Below are 18,049 nucleotides of genomic sequence, written 5' to 3'. Positions count from 1 at the left end.
CCAAACCTGAGCGCTTGGCCCGGGCTCTTCGCTCCAACACCTTCCAGTTCCCTTCAGCCATGAGCCCCGCCGCCCCCACCATCTCTCTCAGGCCGCCGCCTTTGCCACCGCCCCAAACGCCGACTGTCAGCTCCGCCCGGCCGGCCCCGCCCCCACGCACGACACTGTCGGGAGGCGCGCCGGCCGGAAGTGAACGCAGGGGCGATTTTCGACCCAGCTTCACGGCCTCCCAAGAGTCAGAGGTGTAGTTCTAAGGGAAAGTGAGAGGGGAGCCGGTGGCGGCTCGTAAGGGCGGGGCGGCTGTGCGCTTTCTCTCTTGGTCGGCAGCACGGTGCTTTCCGGCTGCCGTCAAGCGCGGCACTGGGCCGGCGGGCGGGGGCCGAGGGGCTGCCATGGCGGCGGCGGGCCGGCTGCCGAGCTCCTGGGCGCTGCTGGCGCTGCTGCTTGGGGGGCTCGCACTGCTGGGAGTCGGGCCGGTCCCGGCGCGGGCGCTGCACAACGTCACAGCCGAGCTCTTTGGGGTCGAGGCCTGGGGCACCCTGGCGGCCTTCGGAGACCTCAACTCCGACAAGCAGACGGACCTCTTCGTGCTGCGGGAAAGTCAGTGCTTGCCCGGCCCTCCCTCTGTCCGCTGTCCCTGTGCCCCTCCCGGTGTACCCCACACCCTTAGCCCGGATGGCCACTCTTCCTGCATTTCCCAACCCTTCTCTCCCGACCCTGTCTCTCCCTTTATCTCCAGCATCCTTTGCAGTTTGCCCGTTCTCTCCATGTTTTCCAGCCCCTTGTCCTGGCCTGACCACCCCACAGTTTTATTTACCCACATAAGTCCTGGAAACACCCCAGTTTTTTTTTTTTTTCCTGAGAAGCCGTAGGCCTTCACCTACGTACCCCCTCCTCCGCATGGAATCACCTGCCTTTCAAAGTCCTTCCTGATTCCCAGGAGTCTTTGTAGCTTGCCTCTGCGTTCCCTCCTAAAGTCCTTTCGTTCCTTCCTGCTTTACTTCTTCAATTCTCCTTCCCCTTTCATAAACTGGAAAAGATGCAACTTGACAGTGTCTTCTCATAGGGGACTTTTACCTACCTCATTTGCCTTATTCACCTGCCCCTCCTCTTTTTCATGGTCCCAGCTTTCTTTGAACCTACTCCCCACTCCCCAACGCCCTAAACACTCCACAGCTCACACAAGCATTTTGCAGGGGCCACTGATAAACTCAGTGTCTCCTTGGGAAAAGATTCTCAAACTGTAGGTTCTTCTCCCTCCTGAGCTGTCTAGTCTTTCATATGCACCTGACCTTTTCCTCACTTTGGTCACCACCGTTGTCTTCCAAATCTCTGCTTTCCTTGTCAACTCGAGGTTCTTAGGAGTTCTTTGCTTTAACTAAACATCACTAAACAAACTTTACTGTAAATTTTGATGCTGACCACGGGTATTAGAGGGTCTTAGCATTCTTTTGAGTACCCACAAAACTGGGTAGGTCAAGGCCATGAAGGAAGGAGGTGAAGCGGGTTTATACAGAACTCAACTAACAGGATCTTGGCTTAGGTTTCTTGGGCTGTTGCCACGATACCAGAACCCCCTGGGGACCCTGTATATTTTTCCTGTCTTTGTATGACTATGTATCTATTGCAAGAAAGGTGCACACTATCAAACCCCTAGCTACTCCATCCAAACTGGATGCAGAGACTCTCCTCTTAACATTAAAGATGGCTTGGGTTTAATTAAACCATTTCAAAAGTCTGTTCAATGAGTCCTCCTGAATGTATCCAATGAGTTCCAAAGATGCACCATCCTAGGGAATGGTTCCATAGGAGCCACAAGAGGAGGGTCTTGGAGGATACATCTTTTTCTTCTTAAGTATGTAGTCATGTCCTTGTTACTAGTCAGATACCTACAGTAGGAGTTCCTGTGTCCTTGGTGTGATGCATCTGCGTGATGAACTAAACAGCTTATAAGGGGTCATGTTCTTGGGGAAACAAGGCTTGACATATACTATAATTAAAAGGTGTGTTCTTTACATGGTTAAGTCAACTGATCTGATTCCTGGCAAAAAGCCATTGGTTTCAGTTTGTTTTGACCAATTGTTCATCCTTCCTATTTCTCTGCTACTTTTTTAACATTGAATTTGTGATATACTATTAGGTATCTCCATTCCATTAGACAGGTAGGACTCACCTTGAAAGGGCATAGTAACTAGAGTAAAATGAAAATGTTATTGTTAAGAACAGCACCCAGAAAAGCTTTTTGTAACTACTGATTGGAGGTGTTACCTAGAAACTTTTCTAATATCATGTATTCGCTTCTTTTAGGAAATGATTTAATCGTCTTTTTGGCAGACCAGAATGCACCCTATTTTAAACCCAAAGTAAAAATATCCTTGAAGTAAGTACAAATGTATCTGTTCCTATAAAAAACAATCATTACTGTAATGATTGATATGTAATAGCTAGTTGGGTTGTCTTTGAAATCAATTTTATTTAACTGTGTTGACACAAAACCACTAGTTATGAGGTGTGAGTAGCAAGTAATTAGTTAGGAAAAATAGTGAATATACCAAAGTTTAAAAGTCATTTACTTTTGAAAACAAATTAATAAATTTGAGTAGATCACATCTGTTCCTGCATAAACACCCTTCATTCTCTAGCAATATAGTACCCCTTCATGAATGTGTTGGGGATTGTCCCTCATCTTGAGTGTGCCGGTGGGAACACAGGCTTGTCAGGTCAACTATGTATTGAGGGTGAGAGGGGGGCTTCATTTGCACTGGGGAAGAGGTGTTCTAATTTCTTTTTGTTTGTTGACTTGTAGGTGATGAGTTTTTTAAGGTTTATTTTGAAGGAATTTAAATCAAGCAGAAGTCTTTAAATATTCAAATAATAGTTCTTTCATTTATATGACTGGCATTGCCTGAAACTCAGTGATCTTCAGTAGTGAGCCAGCACAGTTTTGAAACATAGAAGCAAGGATTGATTGCTGGATGGTTCAAGGAAGAAGAAATGAGTTAGTGCATACTAAGGTGGAAGCTTCCAGAAAGTTACAAAATTTCAGTGAACTTCAGTACAATTTAGGTAAGGGCTTTCAAGTTTGGCGACACAGCATTAACAAGATGGCAGTAAGCATATTGTGAAGAGGAGGTGGAAAGATTTACCTAACAGAAGTGTAGGGTGTACTTTGGAGAGTTTTGGACCAAGAAGATGAGATTAGGGCAGACTAGGAACCTTCATAAATATCAGAAAGAGTTTGAACCCAATCCCATGAGAAGTGGAGAATGATAGGTTGTTGTTTAAAGGAGAGATGAAAAAACAACAGTATTTTAAGTTTATTTACTTGTTAACCATGTGCAGGATGAATTGGTTTACAGAAAGATCAGAGGTTACTTAGGAAATGGTTTAAAAAAAATTTAAATTCCTTTGTGGGTTAATAACTGCCCAGAGTCTACAATATTTAAACTCACACTTATGTTTTAAAAAATGGCCTTAAGTTAGAACATTGAAAGGAAAGTTTTAAATGGACAAACAGAAACTTACCCTAGTGAGAAATTTTCCTACGTACTGGATATCAGCATGCTTGGAGTGGGAACAGAAAGATAAATATTATATACAAGAAATGACTTGCTTACAAATGATTTTTCTTGGAAAGAAATGTTTGAACTACAAAGGACTAGGGTTCCACTAAGTTAAAAAAAAAAAATCCCAATTCATTTCATCTTCTTGATTAACAAATGCAGTGTTGTTTTCTATACTATTACAATTTAGAAACTTGTTTTTATTTTATTTATTTAGAATATCTTTCAAAGCATATGGGGCTTCTGGGTGGCTCAGTCAGTTAAGCATCCGATTCTTTGTTTCAGCTCAGGTCATAATCTCACGGGTTCACGGGTTCAAGCCCCGCTTTGGGCTCGGTGCTGACAGCACAGAGCCTGCGTGGGATTCTCTCCTTCTCACTCCCTGCCCCTCCCCCCTCAAAAAAAACCCAAAAACCTAAAAGAATATTTTTCAAAGTATAAATAACTCTCCTTCATTCTTTACTTCCCCCGCTCCCTTGTTCCTTTCTCAGATGCAACCACTTTTAAAAACTTAAGCTATTTTTTTCTGGTGCTTATTTCCGTATTTTAAAATAAGCTTTTACACTGTAATCTCTTTAGTAATTATCTTTATCTCTTGGATTTTTGTTAGCATAGATGAGGGTTTACCATCTTTAAATTATATCATCTCAATTATCATTATATCATATTTTTAGTTAAATCAATAAACATTGTTTACATTTTGACCATGTAGATTCTGTGCACTTCAGAACCAAGAAGCATACAGTATTTCATTTTTTTTTTTATTTTTTTTAATGTTTATTTATTTTTGAGAGAGAGAGAGAGAGCGCACGAGCAGGGGAGGTGTAGACAGAGAGAGAGAGACACAGAATCCGAAGCAGGCTCCAGGCTCTGAGCTGTCAGCACAGAGCCCAACGTGCTCAAACTCATAGACCACAAGATCATGACCCAAGTCAAAGTCAGACGCCCAACCAGCTGAGCCACCCAGGCACCCCCGTATTTCATTTCTGTAGCGTTTTTCCTCCTGCTGTAAATGGTTGCTTTTTAAAATCAATTGCAGGGGCGCCTGGTGGCTCAGTTGGTCAAGCTTCCGACTCTTGATTTCAGCTCAGCTCATTATCTCACTCTTCATGGGATGGAGGCCTGAGTTGGGCTGCATGCTGACAGGAGGAGCCTGCTTAGGCTTCTCTCTCTCCTTTTCTTTCTGCCCCTCTCCCGCTCATGTGCACACTCACACTCCTTTTTTCTCCCTCTCAAAATAAATAAACTTGAAAACAATCAATTGCATAGTTTTCTGTGTACGTATCCTTAATTTCTTGGTAGATGTTGCATATCGGCCAAATATCTATTGTACATTTTGTTTTCCCCTTTGAGTCCTATACACTTCTGCCCAATCAGTTCATTTTTAAGCCTTCTGCAAGGTTAGTATTTGGAGACTTTCCCTTTGCTGTTCTTTGTTGGATCCCTCTTTCTTGGATCCTGTGCCATTTTATTCTTAGCTTCTTCATTTACTTCCCTGGAATGCATCCTTTAGGAAATTCCTGAGATAGAATGTATGGTATGTTCAATGTCCCCCAATTTTTTTACTCTTAATAATTTCATTGGCCTATAGTCTTCTAGCTTCATGGGTTGCTATTTTAAAATCCATTGCTTTTCTTTCTTCTAATCCTTCTAATGTGACTTGTTTTATTTTTAATTTTGGAAGCTATTAGGGTCTCTCTATCCCTTTTGTTTTGGTATTTCATGATGTTGTACCTTGATATAGATTATTTTTTATTTATTATACTGGGTATTAAGTGGATCCCTTCAAACTGGAAGCTTCTATCTTGGGGGCTTTTTGAAATGTTCTTATTTATTTAGTAATTTATTTGTTCTATCAGGATTCTTATCACTTTGTTATTGGACTGCTGAGTCCAACCTTTATTCCTTCATTTTATCTGTGTTTTTGTCATTTCATTTTGTTTCCCTTTCTAGGAAGTGTTCTCACTTTTATTTTAAGCCTTCTATTGAATTTTTTATTTTAGCTGTCATATTTTTTATCTCCAAGAAGTTTTCTTTGTTCTCTTATTATCCTTTTTTAAGCAGGCTGTTTCTTTTTGTTTTATGGACATACGTTCTTCTCTTATGTCTTCAAGTGTAATTTGAAGTTTCTTTATTCATCTTACTGTTTTGTTCAGATTCTTTATTGCTATTTTTTGGCTCTCTTTGATATTCATAGTTTTCTTCAAAAAGCAGGGATATCATATTTAAGAGTAAGGCAATAAAGAACTAATTGGAAAGTCTTTGCATGGTTGAACATGTCGCCTGTCTCTTGCCCTGTGGTCATGTTCCTGGCTGACTAGCAGTCCAGGAATAGGGTAGAGCTGGAGGAAGGGTCAAACTGTTCCTTCTGTAGACTTTCCATTAACCCCCTGTTTTTAGCTTATGGCTAAAACCTTACCCTCTGTTGTAATTTAACTCTCTAATGCATGATTAATAAACTCTGTGGTCCTTGTCTTGCTAAGAGAGAGAGACAGAGAAGGGACCATCACTCACAATACAGACTTTCAGTTTAACCTGTATTCAGCCTTCTGCATCACTCTTGTGTTTCACAATTTCTGATGACTCCAAATTCTGAGCCTCTCAGGTGTTCTGGGCCAAAAGCTTTTCTTCTTAAGACTTTACCTTCAGACACTTTAGCTTACAGTTTCCTTGCCATTGTAAGTCCGTTATCAATATCTTCCTTCGTGATCTCTTTGTTTCTGAGGGGCTATACCTTTTTTGTTTTTAAAGTTCATTCCATATAATTTTAGTGGATTCTTTGAAAGAAGAAAAGATAAACACATGAGTTAATCTCATATCTTTAAATGCTTCTACTTTGTATTTTTACAATCATAAAGAAGCTGGGTATTTATGACAATAAAACCTTGATTAGGTTGGGGCGCCTGGGTGGCTCAGTCTGTTAAGCTTCCGACTTCAGCTCAGGTCATGATCTCATGGTTGGTGAGTTTGAGCCCCGGGTCCGGCTCTGTGCTGATAGATAGCTCAGAGCTTGGAGCCTGCTTCAGATTCTGTATCTCCCTCTCTGTCTGCCCCTACCCCGCTTGCACTCTGTCTCTCAAAAATAAGCAAACATTAAAAAATTTAAAAAGAAAAAGAAAAAAACCTATTGATTATGTTAAATTTCCATCTAATCCTTTGTAATATATTTCTATCTACTCCAGAATATTTTTAGCCCCAAATTATGAATATATATAGACAGGTATTACTGCCAAGTATGTGCAGTATATGTTATTGTGGATACATATGTACACATGCACATGAAGAGGCCTCCACCATTAGATATAGTTTGCTACTGTATCTCATAGTAGCGTGTATGGTTGCTGTATCATCATTTTTAAATACCAGGTATTTTTCATGGAAAAGTTAAAGTTTTATTGGAATTATTTGAGGAAATTGGCATTACCAAAATGATTTTATCATAATGAAAATCAATTTTAGAGACTGACACAATTTGAATTTCTAGCTACTAGTAGTTTGCTATTAGCTTTTAGGTTTAGCTACTTAATTGCTACAAACTTCAGTTTCCTAGTCCATTCAATAAGAATGACCGTACCTATTTCAGGTTTGGAAACTTATCAGTTAATAGCTGTTAAGCATTGATGTAATGTGTGGGACACAGTAGGTAGATGCATCATGATAAATCTATAGTATTGTTTTTCTTCACCCTATTTAACCTTTTCAGTATTTTTCTCATTTTCATCTTAAATAAAATCTGATATATATATTTTTAGAACTTTGATGGTATTTTCAAAATAATTATATATTTGAAAACTTGCTGCCTTGCTATTTGCTCTAAATGGAATTAAATATAAATTGAACACAAGGCCTATTTTTTTGGTTGGGTTATTCAAACTGCGTTATGACAAGACATGCTTTACGTTTTCAATGTTAATATAAATAAATTCAGAATTATTTCACTTTAATAACGTAGTATTAGGTATATGTGTTTTGACAGTATATTGCCAGGTTTAGTAAAAAGAACTTATTTTCCATTGTGAATATTGAATATCTTTCAGAAATAAAATGATTAATTTTCACTGTAAAATTTCAAATCTGCATTAAAATCCAAAATTAAATATTTCACAAATAATACCTTTTAACTGATAAAGTGACAGTGCTTTAACAATTGATTATGAGCTTCCATTTCTTTTTTTTTTTTTTTAAGTTTTTTTTTTTAAAGTTTATTTATTTTTGAGAGAGAGACAGAGCACGAGCCAGGGAGGGACAGAGAGAGGGAGACACAGAATCTGAAGCAGGTTCCAGGCTCTGAGCTGTCAGCACAGAGCCTGATGCGAGGCTTAAACCCTTGAGCCGTGAGATCATGAACTGAGGTGAAGTCGGATGCTTAACCAAGTGAGCCACCCAGGCACCCTGAGCCTCTATTTCTTATAAGCCAGCCAAATGCACTAGTGTCCTTGACAAAAGAACTAAGTAAAAGGACTATATTAAGCAGTGCATGAATGTAAAACTGTGCTTTCTTTTTTTTTTTTTTAACTGTGCTTTCTTTTGAAATGTTTTAGATTTTTTATTTAAGATAGCTCTACCTTCATCCTGAATTATTTTGTAGACCAAGGAGGCTTACATACATGAAAGATAATAAGATATTAAAGATGAGAATAAAATTAATGTGAAACTTTAAATTTTGCATTGAAAATATTTGTATGTAGTACAGATATAGAGATGTTGTCCTTTTCTATTATAGACTGACTAGATACCTTAAAATGTGTGTTTCTTATAGGAATCACAGTGCATTGATAACAAGTGTAGTCCCGGGGGATTATGATGGAGACTCACAAATGGATGTCCTCCTGACGTATCTTCCCAAAAATCATGCCAGCAGTGAATTGGGAGCTGTTATCTTCTGGGGACAAAATCAAACATTAGGTGAATTTGTTTTAAGAGTTCTTAATATGTGTCTTTGGATATTAAAGGAAGAATATGCCTTTTATTCTTAGGTAAATGTAACAAAAATATTGTTCTGAAATCAGTTCAGTAATGCAGTTCTTAAGAGTCTAATTGTAGGGGCATCTGGGTGGCTCAGTTGGTTGAGCATCCGACTTCAGCTCAGGTCATTTTCTCTCAGTTGTGAGTTCGAGCCCCACATCAGGCTCACTACTGTCAGCACAGGTCTGCTTCTGATCCTCTGTCCCCCTTTCTCTCTGCCCCTCCTCTGCTCCCTCCCTCTCTCTCACTCTTCAAAAATAAACATTTAAACTTAACAACAACAACAAAAAATCAGTAATTGTAAAACTTTTTTAAAAGTCAATTTTTTTATTTTGCAACCCAGGACTAGTCTGGGGTTGAACAAACTCTGCTCTTGCTAACTTAAGAGAGAGAATTATTAAAGGATTTTTATGGCCTATGGAATTATTGGGATGGCTAAAGAACACGTTCTAGGTTGACCTTTCAGGAACGATCCCCAAAGCCTTCAAGGAAGGCTTTTTACTGTCAGAACATGGCCAATTACACAATAACTATTAGGATGACATTGTGTCTGCTGTGACCCTCACCAGCCAAATGGTTACCCTGCACCCTGCCTCTTGATACTCACAAATTCAATGATCAGACACTGAGGTAGAAATAGCAGAGACACAGCTTTCATTTCACTCCTAGCTTCCAAAACTCAGAGTGTATCTGATTGTCAAGGCTTACATCTTATTCAGAATCTCAGATGCAAAGATACGTGAGAATAGTTATTTTGGTTTCTAGTCCCTCCCAGTACAGAAAAGCACAAAAAGGTTGTAGCGGAGATTGAGAGTCAGTCTACTATATCCACCCCTAAACTTTCAGAACTTATCTGAAAAACCAATTAATTATAACTAAATAGATGACTTTGTTCATGGGGCCAGTTTTCAGGGTGGGGTGGAAGGGATGCAGTTGTGTTTTTGGTAACATTTGAACTTAAGCAGTAGTTTCAATACTTCAAATTAATTCAGTCAATAAATATCTGAAGAAATAGTACCATGTGTAAAGCATTTTGTGTACATAAGCATGGATATTTTAGAATCAAGTAGTTTTGTGCATATTGCCAACTGCTAAATTTGTATTTAAAGAAAACTCACCTAAGATTTTTAGATTGCAGCCTCTAAAAAAAAGTTCTTGTAATGGTTTTAACTATAGAATGAACCCCATTGGTGTCTGGGTGGCTCACTGTGCTGCCGTTGCAGTGCCTGCTTGTGATTTTCTCTCTGCTCCTGCTCCACATATTCTCTCTCTCTCTCTCTCTCTCTCTCTCTCAAAATAAACTTAAAAAAAAGAATGAACCCCAGGATTTTGTCTTTACAAACTTGGATGTCTGTTTAAGTTAGATTTATAGTGTCTTGTTAATAGTAATTGTTGGAATTAATTAGAGATGAACGTTGAAAAGAATGCAGATATTTTACCCCAAGTGTAGATATCAAAAATCATAGGGGCTCCAGGGTGGCTCAGACAGTTAAGTGTCCAACTTCAGCTCAGGTCATGATCTCACAGTTCATGGGTTCAAGCCCTGCGTTGGACTCTGTGCTGATGACTTAGAGACTGCAGCCTAGTTTGGATTCTTTGTGTCCCTCTCTCTCTGCCCCTCCCCCACTCATGCTCTGTCTCTCTCTCCTCTCTCTGTCTCAAAAATGAATAACATTTTTTAAAAAAAATTTAAAATAATAGAAAGTGCCTTTTATATATATATATATATATATATTTTTTTTTTTTTTTTTTTTTTTTCTATACAGATCCTAACAATATGACTGTACTCAATAGGACTTTTCAAGATGAACCACTAATTATGGAGTAAGTATGTGCTTGCTACCGTTTGAATGATTTTAAACTTAAAAACATAAAATTTCTCACATAAGAGACTATTTTGCTACATGGCATTGACACTACATTCATTCTCCCTTTGAAGGTGATAGAGGCTGGTACTTGATTAAATGATATTTATCTGTCATGATGGAGGGAAAAGAAAAATGAAATTCAGTATTTTGGAAAGAGGAAGAATTTTGTGTTTTTGTTTTTGCTTCAGTAGCTTTGAATATCTTCATTATGGATCTGTGTTGATTATAGCCATGTCATTACTCAAAGAATTAAGGTATCTGTTTCAGGGTAAAACTATTAGTGCTTGATTGATAGTTATGAATGGTATGGGATTTCTTCCAGAAATTTAGACAGATGTCTATATTAAGGAGAAACTTATCCTTTTTTAATTTATTAAAACAATTTTTTTAATATTTTTGAGAGAGAGAGAGCTGAGTGGGGAAGTGCAGAGAGAGGGAGACACAGAATCCAAAGCAGGCTCCAGGCTCTGAGCTGTCAGCACATAGCCTGACACAAGGCTCAAATTCAGGGACCGCAAGACCATGACCTGAGCCAAAGTCCGACGTTCAACCAACTGAGCCACCCAGGCGCCCCAGCTTATCCTTTTTATAAAGCTCTTCCTTAGTGTTATTATTCCTCACAGTACACTCATGTACCAGGATAAATGTAATCCAAATTCCTGTCAGAATTTTTGGTAATGACACACAGATCATTTCGAGAGCTAAAGTAATGTACAGCCACATTCTTGTTTTCATTGTTGCCTTTCATACAGTTATTAAAATAATAATCATATACCAATAGGTCAGTGGCAATCAGAAGTCTGAACTATAAATCCATAAAGACCCTCAGCTTGATTTCATTTATAGTTGTGTATATTTTCATTGTTGTTGCAATAATCAATGGCCAGTATGAATTTTTATACCAGCTGGAAATTACTTTTGTGGGTTATTTCTCCTCAGCCCATCTAAACTAAACAGTTTGGGTCATGATTCTGAAACACGTACTGTTTTCTTACCACTCAAGAATAGGGTAGGTTATGCAGAAACTATAGACAACCCTAAGATTCCACAACAAAAGTTTATTTCTTACATCTTGTGTCTGTCCACTGTGGGTCAGTGGTAGGTTCTGCTCTGTGCCATCACTCAGGGTATATCAGAGGCTCCGTCATCTGTGGAGCTGGACCATCTGAAACACATGTCTCATTGCTACTACCAGCTTAAAGAGGGAGGGCTGGAGGTCCAGTAATAAATAACAAACACTTTGGCCTAGAAATAATACATGTCTGACACTTTTGCTGACATTTTATTGACTATAGCAGAAACTGGTGAGCATTGTGATTTCTACCACACCTCCCAAAGGTTATTTTCCTTTTAAAGCTGGAACATGAGAATTTTATGAAATAGCTGCTTAATGTTTTTAATGTTTTCTTTTCAGCTTCAATGGTGATTTAATTCCTGATGTATTTGGTGTTACAAATGAATCCAGCCAGCCACAGATATTATTGGGAGGGTGAGTAAACATGATTATAACCATGTAATTAATTGTACTTATTGCTGCTACAGGAACTATGTGTCTGTGTAAACTGATTGCTTTAACCATTAGGGAAAAACGTAGCTCATTGGAAATCCATGCTCTTAGAGATTTTTAAAAGGGCATTTGGTCGACATATAAGCTTTCTCACACAGTTTTGGATTTGATCTGCAACTGCTCTCTTTGTAGAGCCAGCTTAATCCACTTATCCTTCTGGAAATTAGAGATACAAACTTTACAGGTCCCAATTTGAATGTTCATTCATTGTTTTTTAGGAAAGATTTAATTTGAACAGAATGGATACCTGCAGTCTTGATTGGATTCTCCACATTAGTCATTTTATCTCTGAGCCTTTTACTGATAAGCCTGTTCCTTCTTCCTTTTATTTGTTCACTGAGCAATCAATAATTGCCCAAGAATGTAAACACTCCTCTGAGCTCTGGAAATTTTTCCAAGTATACTTTATCCTTGACTGACATGTATGCTGGGATTCTCTCACTATCCTTGTGTGCCATTCTTTGGAAAATCTGTTTGGAATTTTGCAATTCAAAGATATAATTCCTCTAGACTTAAAAAGAACTGGCCTCTTAACATTTATAGCAAGATACTTTTCATGAGATCCCTTCAGCTTGGTTAATTTTTTCTGTATCTGATAAGCCAAAAATTTAGTTTAAGAATACGGAACACATTTACTTTTTTAACTTTCCAGTGAGTGTGGAGAACTACCTTTATCATTCTGTCTTTCCCAAGTGTTTGGAAATCTAACAAATTTCCTTTCTGTGTTTTGGAAAAGTTGTATATTTTTATATGTACCTTTTGAATTGTGGTTGATAAGCCCATAGATGAGTAAACTGTCAAAATTTAAGGTATTATGAGAAGAAAATGTTACATTTCCTATCACTTTTTCTAAAGGTTTTCTTTTAAAAATTTTTTTTAACGTTTATTTATTTTTGAGACAGAGAGAGACAGAGCATGAACGGGGGAGGGTCAGAGAGAGAGGGGGAGACAGAATCTGAAACAGGCTCCAGGCTCTGAGCGGTCAGCACAGAGCCCAACGCAGGGCTCAAACTCATGGACCGCGAGATCATGACCTGAGCCAAAGTCGGATGCTTAACCGACTGAGCCACCCAGGCGCCCCTTTCTGAAGGTTTTCAATGAAGAATATGGGTGTTTTGATGCTAGGGAGAATGACCTTTGAAGGACTTACTGTGAATCTTGAATGAGAAACCTGTTTTTTCCCCCAAACTTTGAAAAAGTTTGAAGAGAGCCCTGCTCTAGAGACCAATTGGATGGAGATCTTGCTTGGTCTGTTGTGGCCCTGTCTAGGGGAACTGTGTGTGGGTGGGGTTGGAGGAAGGCACAGCCCACCCCTACCATGGCAAGCCCAGCTTATTTGCCTTGGGCTGGGACTATTCAGGAAGTTGTCTTTTTCATTTCCTCTCTTTAAAGGCATACATGTGGGGGGCGCCTGGCTGGCTCAGTCAGAAGAGTGTGCAATTCCAGTGTTGTGAGTTTGAGCCCCACATAGGTATAGAGATTACTTAAATAAAAACTTAAAAACACATAAGTAAATAAAGGCATACATGTGATTGAGAACATGATGGTAACTTCTGGCCTGCTTTGTTTCATGGTAATTTCTATTTTAGTCAAAGAAATACTTGGAATACCTTTAATATGTCATTTGATCTTTAGAAATTGAAAATTTTTAACAGCTGTTGTTATTAATTCAGAAAGGAAAGCTAATAATGTCTTTATGGATTTTCTACTTAATCCACAAGGAAACTATTTAGAGTATCATGTGATAGTGTCATGGCTTATTTACTTGTTCTGAATTCTGCATTCATTTTTTCTCTGTCGCTTCCTGAAAAACGATAGCTTTTAAAACTTATTCTACCTGGAGAATTCACTTTCACTTTTATTCACTTTTATTTTTTAGACATTATATTCTGACATACTTTAGTACGCTGGAGTAATATAGTAATATCCTGGTATTTTATGATATTTCTCATTTAAACATTCATACAGATTAAACAATAATAGCTAACTGTATTATAAGTAACAAGTTTGTATCCAAGATATTTTAATTCCAGTTTAGAGAAAGAAATTATATAACTTAGCAGAAAAGAATTCCTGTCAGTAGCATTTTAGGATAACTATAGCCTGGCAATATCATGATTCAGATAACAGAAAGCTGAATATGTCCCTTTGGGAGCAAGCATTAATGTGTGACTAAAATAAGAAAATTATATTTAGGCCATACCACTTTTACAAATACAGACATATGTACAGGTACATAAGTGAAAAAGCCACAGCATTGACATTTGGGACTTTTCATGTGACCTCTGATTGGAAACCCAATCTTATTTATCAAGAAATCTAACCTAATTTTTGCAACTTAAATATTGTGTTTTATGGGCACAGTAGACCCAAGATTATCTTAAATTTAATTAAATTTTGCCAACACCTTAATTTTGTGGGAAATTTGCAATGATCTTTAAATAGAGTGCTAAATGCTCCCATAGGATTGTGCTGAAAAGCCCACAGCTTGTAACCTGGTCCAGTTAGGAATAAGAATAGGAGATTGCCCACAAGTAAAATTAGCATTACTGATTTGGCTGGAGTAAAAGTACATATGGTCAGTCTAAGAAGACAGTGATAATAGGCAAAAGAATCCCTTTTCATTGGCACAGTGGGGGCTATCTAACAGGGACAGGAAGGATGCTGAATCTACTGAGGTGCCAGAGATAACTGTGTTAAGTGGTCAAAGGTGAGGCTTTGGTTTGTGTCTCAACCCCACTTTATAATGACTTGAAATAGTCATGTGTCATATTACTTAAAAATAACACCTACCCATTAAGTGTTATGGTGGCTTTTGCAATGATGTGAGGTTATGATCAATGAGCATTTTTTATAAAAGGGAGTTTGAAACTGATGTTGCAAAAACATTCAGAATATTAAGTATTGAAGTGAAAACATTTGTACTTGTAATTTTAATCAAAGTCAAATGTAATATTAGTCTTTTCAAATTCTGGGACTCCTGTACTGAGTTCAAACACATTTCTGGGTCAGGCCCAAGTTGTATACTGGGGAATATTAATGTAGGTATGTGATAAATACTTTGCCATACTCTGTTTACTTCACAAGTGATTGCATAAAAATTTTGAATGAATATTAGCGGCACTGAAAGCAGCCTTTTTTTTTTTTTTTTTTTTAACGTTTATTTATTTTTGAGACAGAGAGAGACAGAGCATGAACGGGGGAGGGTCAGAGACAGAGGGAGACACATAATCTGAAACAGGCTCCAGGCTCTGAGCTGTCAGCACAGAGCCCGACGCGGGGCTCGAACTCACGGACCGTGAGATCATGACCTGAGCTGAAGTCGGACGCTTAACTGACCAAGCCACCCAGGCGCCCCGAAAGCAGCCATTTTTAACTGTTATGTAGATGAGTAATTTTCCTCCAATGCCAAAAAATATATATATATTTTCTATTTAAATATAGTTAGCTAGTCTCAATCCAAGAGGTATAAATCCCTATTTTTCCATGTAATCTTTTCTCACTTTATACCAATTACTGACTTATTTAATCCCCTTCATTTTTACTGCTGCTCCTTTTGTTGGCTTGCTGATGCATTATGGAAAATATTGCAAATAATTGCCTTTAATGAAATGAAATGATATTGTGTTACAAATCTATTTTTTGAAAAAATATGAAAGTTAAAGATTTATGACACAAAAGGAACCAAATGATCATCAAGGCAGCTTTTAACTTTGTAATTAGCATTAGTATTCATAATCTTGACAATAAAAGCTTGAGATGATTCATATTTTCAGATATGAAAATACTCTTATTCCCCAAGTAGTCTTCACCCCTTCTCACCTTATACACCGTTTATATTTGGAACATTGTTTTTGAATGGAATGTATTAGAACTTGAGAAATTAGTTTAATATTGGTATTTCCTTAGAATCAGTACAACAGTTTTCTAACTTTCCTCTTTTCCTAAAGAAGCTTTTTTATTGGAGATAAATTCATTTATTTTCCCACTGTTTCTCATCTAAATCTTTTTCCTTTCAAAATTAAGCCACAGAAATAGTGAAAAGCTTTATGAGATGACAGAATTTTATATGGTGTGATTATTTCAAATGGCATGTTACTTAAGGATCCCTAATGTTATTTTTCTGGAGTCCCACCAGGAACTTTTTGAAAGAGAGAAAGCAGGGGAGAAGGGGAGAGGGAGAGAGAGAGAAAGAATCTTAAGCAGGCTCCATGTTCAGAGCAGAGCCCAACATACGGCTGAAAATCACGACCTTGGGATCATGACCTGAGCCAAAATCAAGATTGGGGCTTTATTTTCAGAGGCCTTTTCAGGGGTCAAATGACCCACAATTCTCTGGTGATTAATGATACTGCTTTGTTTGAGGTATTGGTTGGCAGTATTGTATGTAAGTGAATTTTTGTTTGTAAATGTATGATTTAAGATGTTTTGGGGTTTGTTTCTTTTTTTATTATTTTTAATTTATATCCAAGTTAGTTAACATATAGTGTAGTGATTTCAGGAATAGAATTTAGTGATACATCACTTACCTGTAACACCCAGTGCCCAACCCAGCAAGTGTCCTCAATGCCCCTTGCCCATTTAGCCCATCCCCCCACCCACCACCCCTCCAGCAACCCTCAGTTTGTTCTCTGTATTTAAGAGTCTCTTACAGTTTTTCTTCCTCCCAGTTTTTGTTATTTTTGCTTCCCTCCCCTTATGTTCATCTCTTCTGTATCTTAAATTCCACATATGAATGAAGTCATAAGATATTTGCCTTTGACTTATTTCGCTTAGCATAATACACTCTAGTTCCATCTATGTTGTTTTAAAAGGCAAGATTTCATTCTTTTTGATCACCAAATAATATTCCATTATATATATACACATATATATAATGTCACATTTCATATGCAAAGTATATGCATTATGTGTATATGTGATCTATATATGTGTATATACATATATCACCTCTTCTTCATTCATCAATCAGTGAACATCTGGGCCCTTTCCATACTTTGGCTATTGTCAATAGTGCTGCTGTAAATATTGGGGTGCATGTGCCCCTTCAAAACAGCACTCCTGTATCCTTTGGATAAATACCTAGAAATGCAATTGCTGGTTCATAGAATAGTTCTATTTTCAATTTTTTGAAGAGCCTCCACACTGTTTTCCAGAGTGGCTGCACCACTTTGCATTCCCACCAGCAGTGCAAAAGGGTTCCCCTTTCTCCTCATCCTCACCAAAATCTATTGTTGCCCAAGTTGTTAATTTTAGCTGTTCTGACAGGTGTGAGGTGGTATCTCATTGTGGTTTTGATTTGTATTTAACTGATGATGGCTGTTGAGCATCTTTTCATGTGTCTGTTAGTCATCTGGATGTCTTCTTTGGAAAAGTATTTGTTCATGTCTTTTGCCCATTTCTTCACTGGATTATTTGTTTATTAGGTATTGTGATAAGTTCTTTATAGATTTTGGATAGTAACTCTTTATCTAATATTTCATTTGTAAATATCTTCTCCCATTCCATCAGTGGCCTTTTAGTTTTGCTGATTGTTTCCTTTGCCCTACAGAAGCTTTTTATCTTGATTAGGTCCCAATAGTTTATTTTTTCTTTTGTTTCCCTTGTCTCCTGAGACATGTCAAGTAAGAAGTTGCTGCAGCTGAGGTCAAAGACATTGTTGCCTGTTTTTCCTCTAGGATTTTGATGGCTTCCTGGGTCACATTTAGTTCTTTTCAACCATTTTGAGGTTTTTTGTATGTATGGTGTAAGAAAGTGGTCCAGTTTCATTCTTCTGCATGTCACTGTTCAGTTTTCCCCACACCATTTGCTGGAGAGTCTGTCTTTTTTCCATTGGATATTCTTTCCTGCTTTGTCAAAGATTAATTGTCCATACGTTTGTGGGTCCATTTCTGGGTTCTCTATTCTGTTCCATTGGTCTGTGTGTCTGTTTTTGTGCTAGTACCATACTGTCTTGATGATTACAACTTTGTAATACATCTTGAAATCTGGGATTGTGATGCCTCCAGCTTTGGTATTCTTTTTCAACATTACTTTGGCTATTTGGGGTCTTTTCTAGTTCCATACAAATGTTAGGATTGTATGTT

At 38.0% G+C, this 18,049-nt stretch overlaps 2 protein-coding genes across 6 annotated transcripts in view; one reads left to right on the top strand and one right to left on the bottom strand.

Moving 5' to 3' along the window:
- The window catches only part of PHKB (phosphorylase kinase regulatory subunit beta), a 259,181-nt gene extending 258,973 nt beyond the window's left edge, over nt 1-208 (bottom strand). For 2 of the 5 annotated variants that reach the window (XM_042920513.1, XM_042920506.1), the window contains exon 1: nt 7-208. In XM_042920513.1, the coding sequence (XP_042776447.1) occupies nt 7-82 (76 nt within the window). In that variant the 5' untranslated portion in view covers nt 83-208. The remainder of the gene's footprint in view (nt 1-6) is intronic. The other 3 variants (XM_042920510.1, XM_042920507.1, XM_042920511.1) reach the window with 3 other exon arrangements.
- Nucleotides 209-356: 148 nt separating this feature from the next.
- ITFG1 (integrin alpha FG-GAP repeat containing 1) overlaps nt 357-18,049 on the top strand; it is a 342,298-nt gene continuing 324,605 nt past the window's right edge. The window contains exons 1-5 of the mRNA XM_042920514.1: nt 357-600; nt 2,308-2,380; nt 8,323-8,468; nt 10,295-10,352; nt 11,811-11,885. Coding sequence (XP_042776448.1) covers nt 393-600; nt 2,308-2,380; nt 8,323-8,468; nt 10,295-10,352; nt 11,811-11,885 — 560 coding nt within the window. The 5' untranslated portion in view covers nt 357-392. The remainder of the gene's footprint in view (nt 601-2,307; nt 2,381-8,322; nt 8,469-10,294; nt 10,353-11,810; nt 11,886-18,049) is intronic.

This window comes from Panthera leo, chromosome E2 (genome assembly GCF_018350215.1).
Source record: "Panthera leo isolate Ple1 chromosome E2, P.leo_Ple1_pat1.1, whole genome shotgun sequence".
NCBI lineage: Eukaryota > Metazoa > Chordata > Mammalia > Carnivora > Felidae > Panthera > Panthera leo.
The sequence above is the reverse complement of the archived record's forward strand: the minus strand, read 5'-3'. Positions and strand labels throughout refer to the sequence as shown.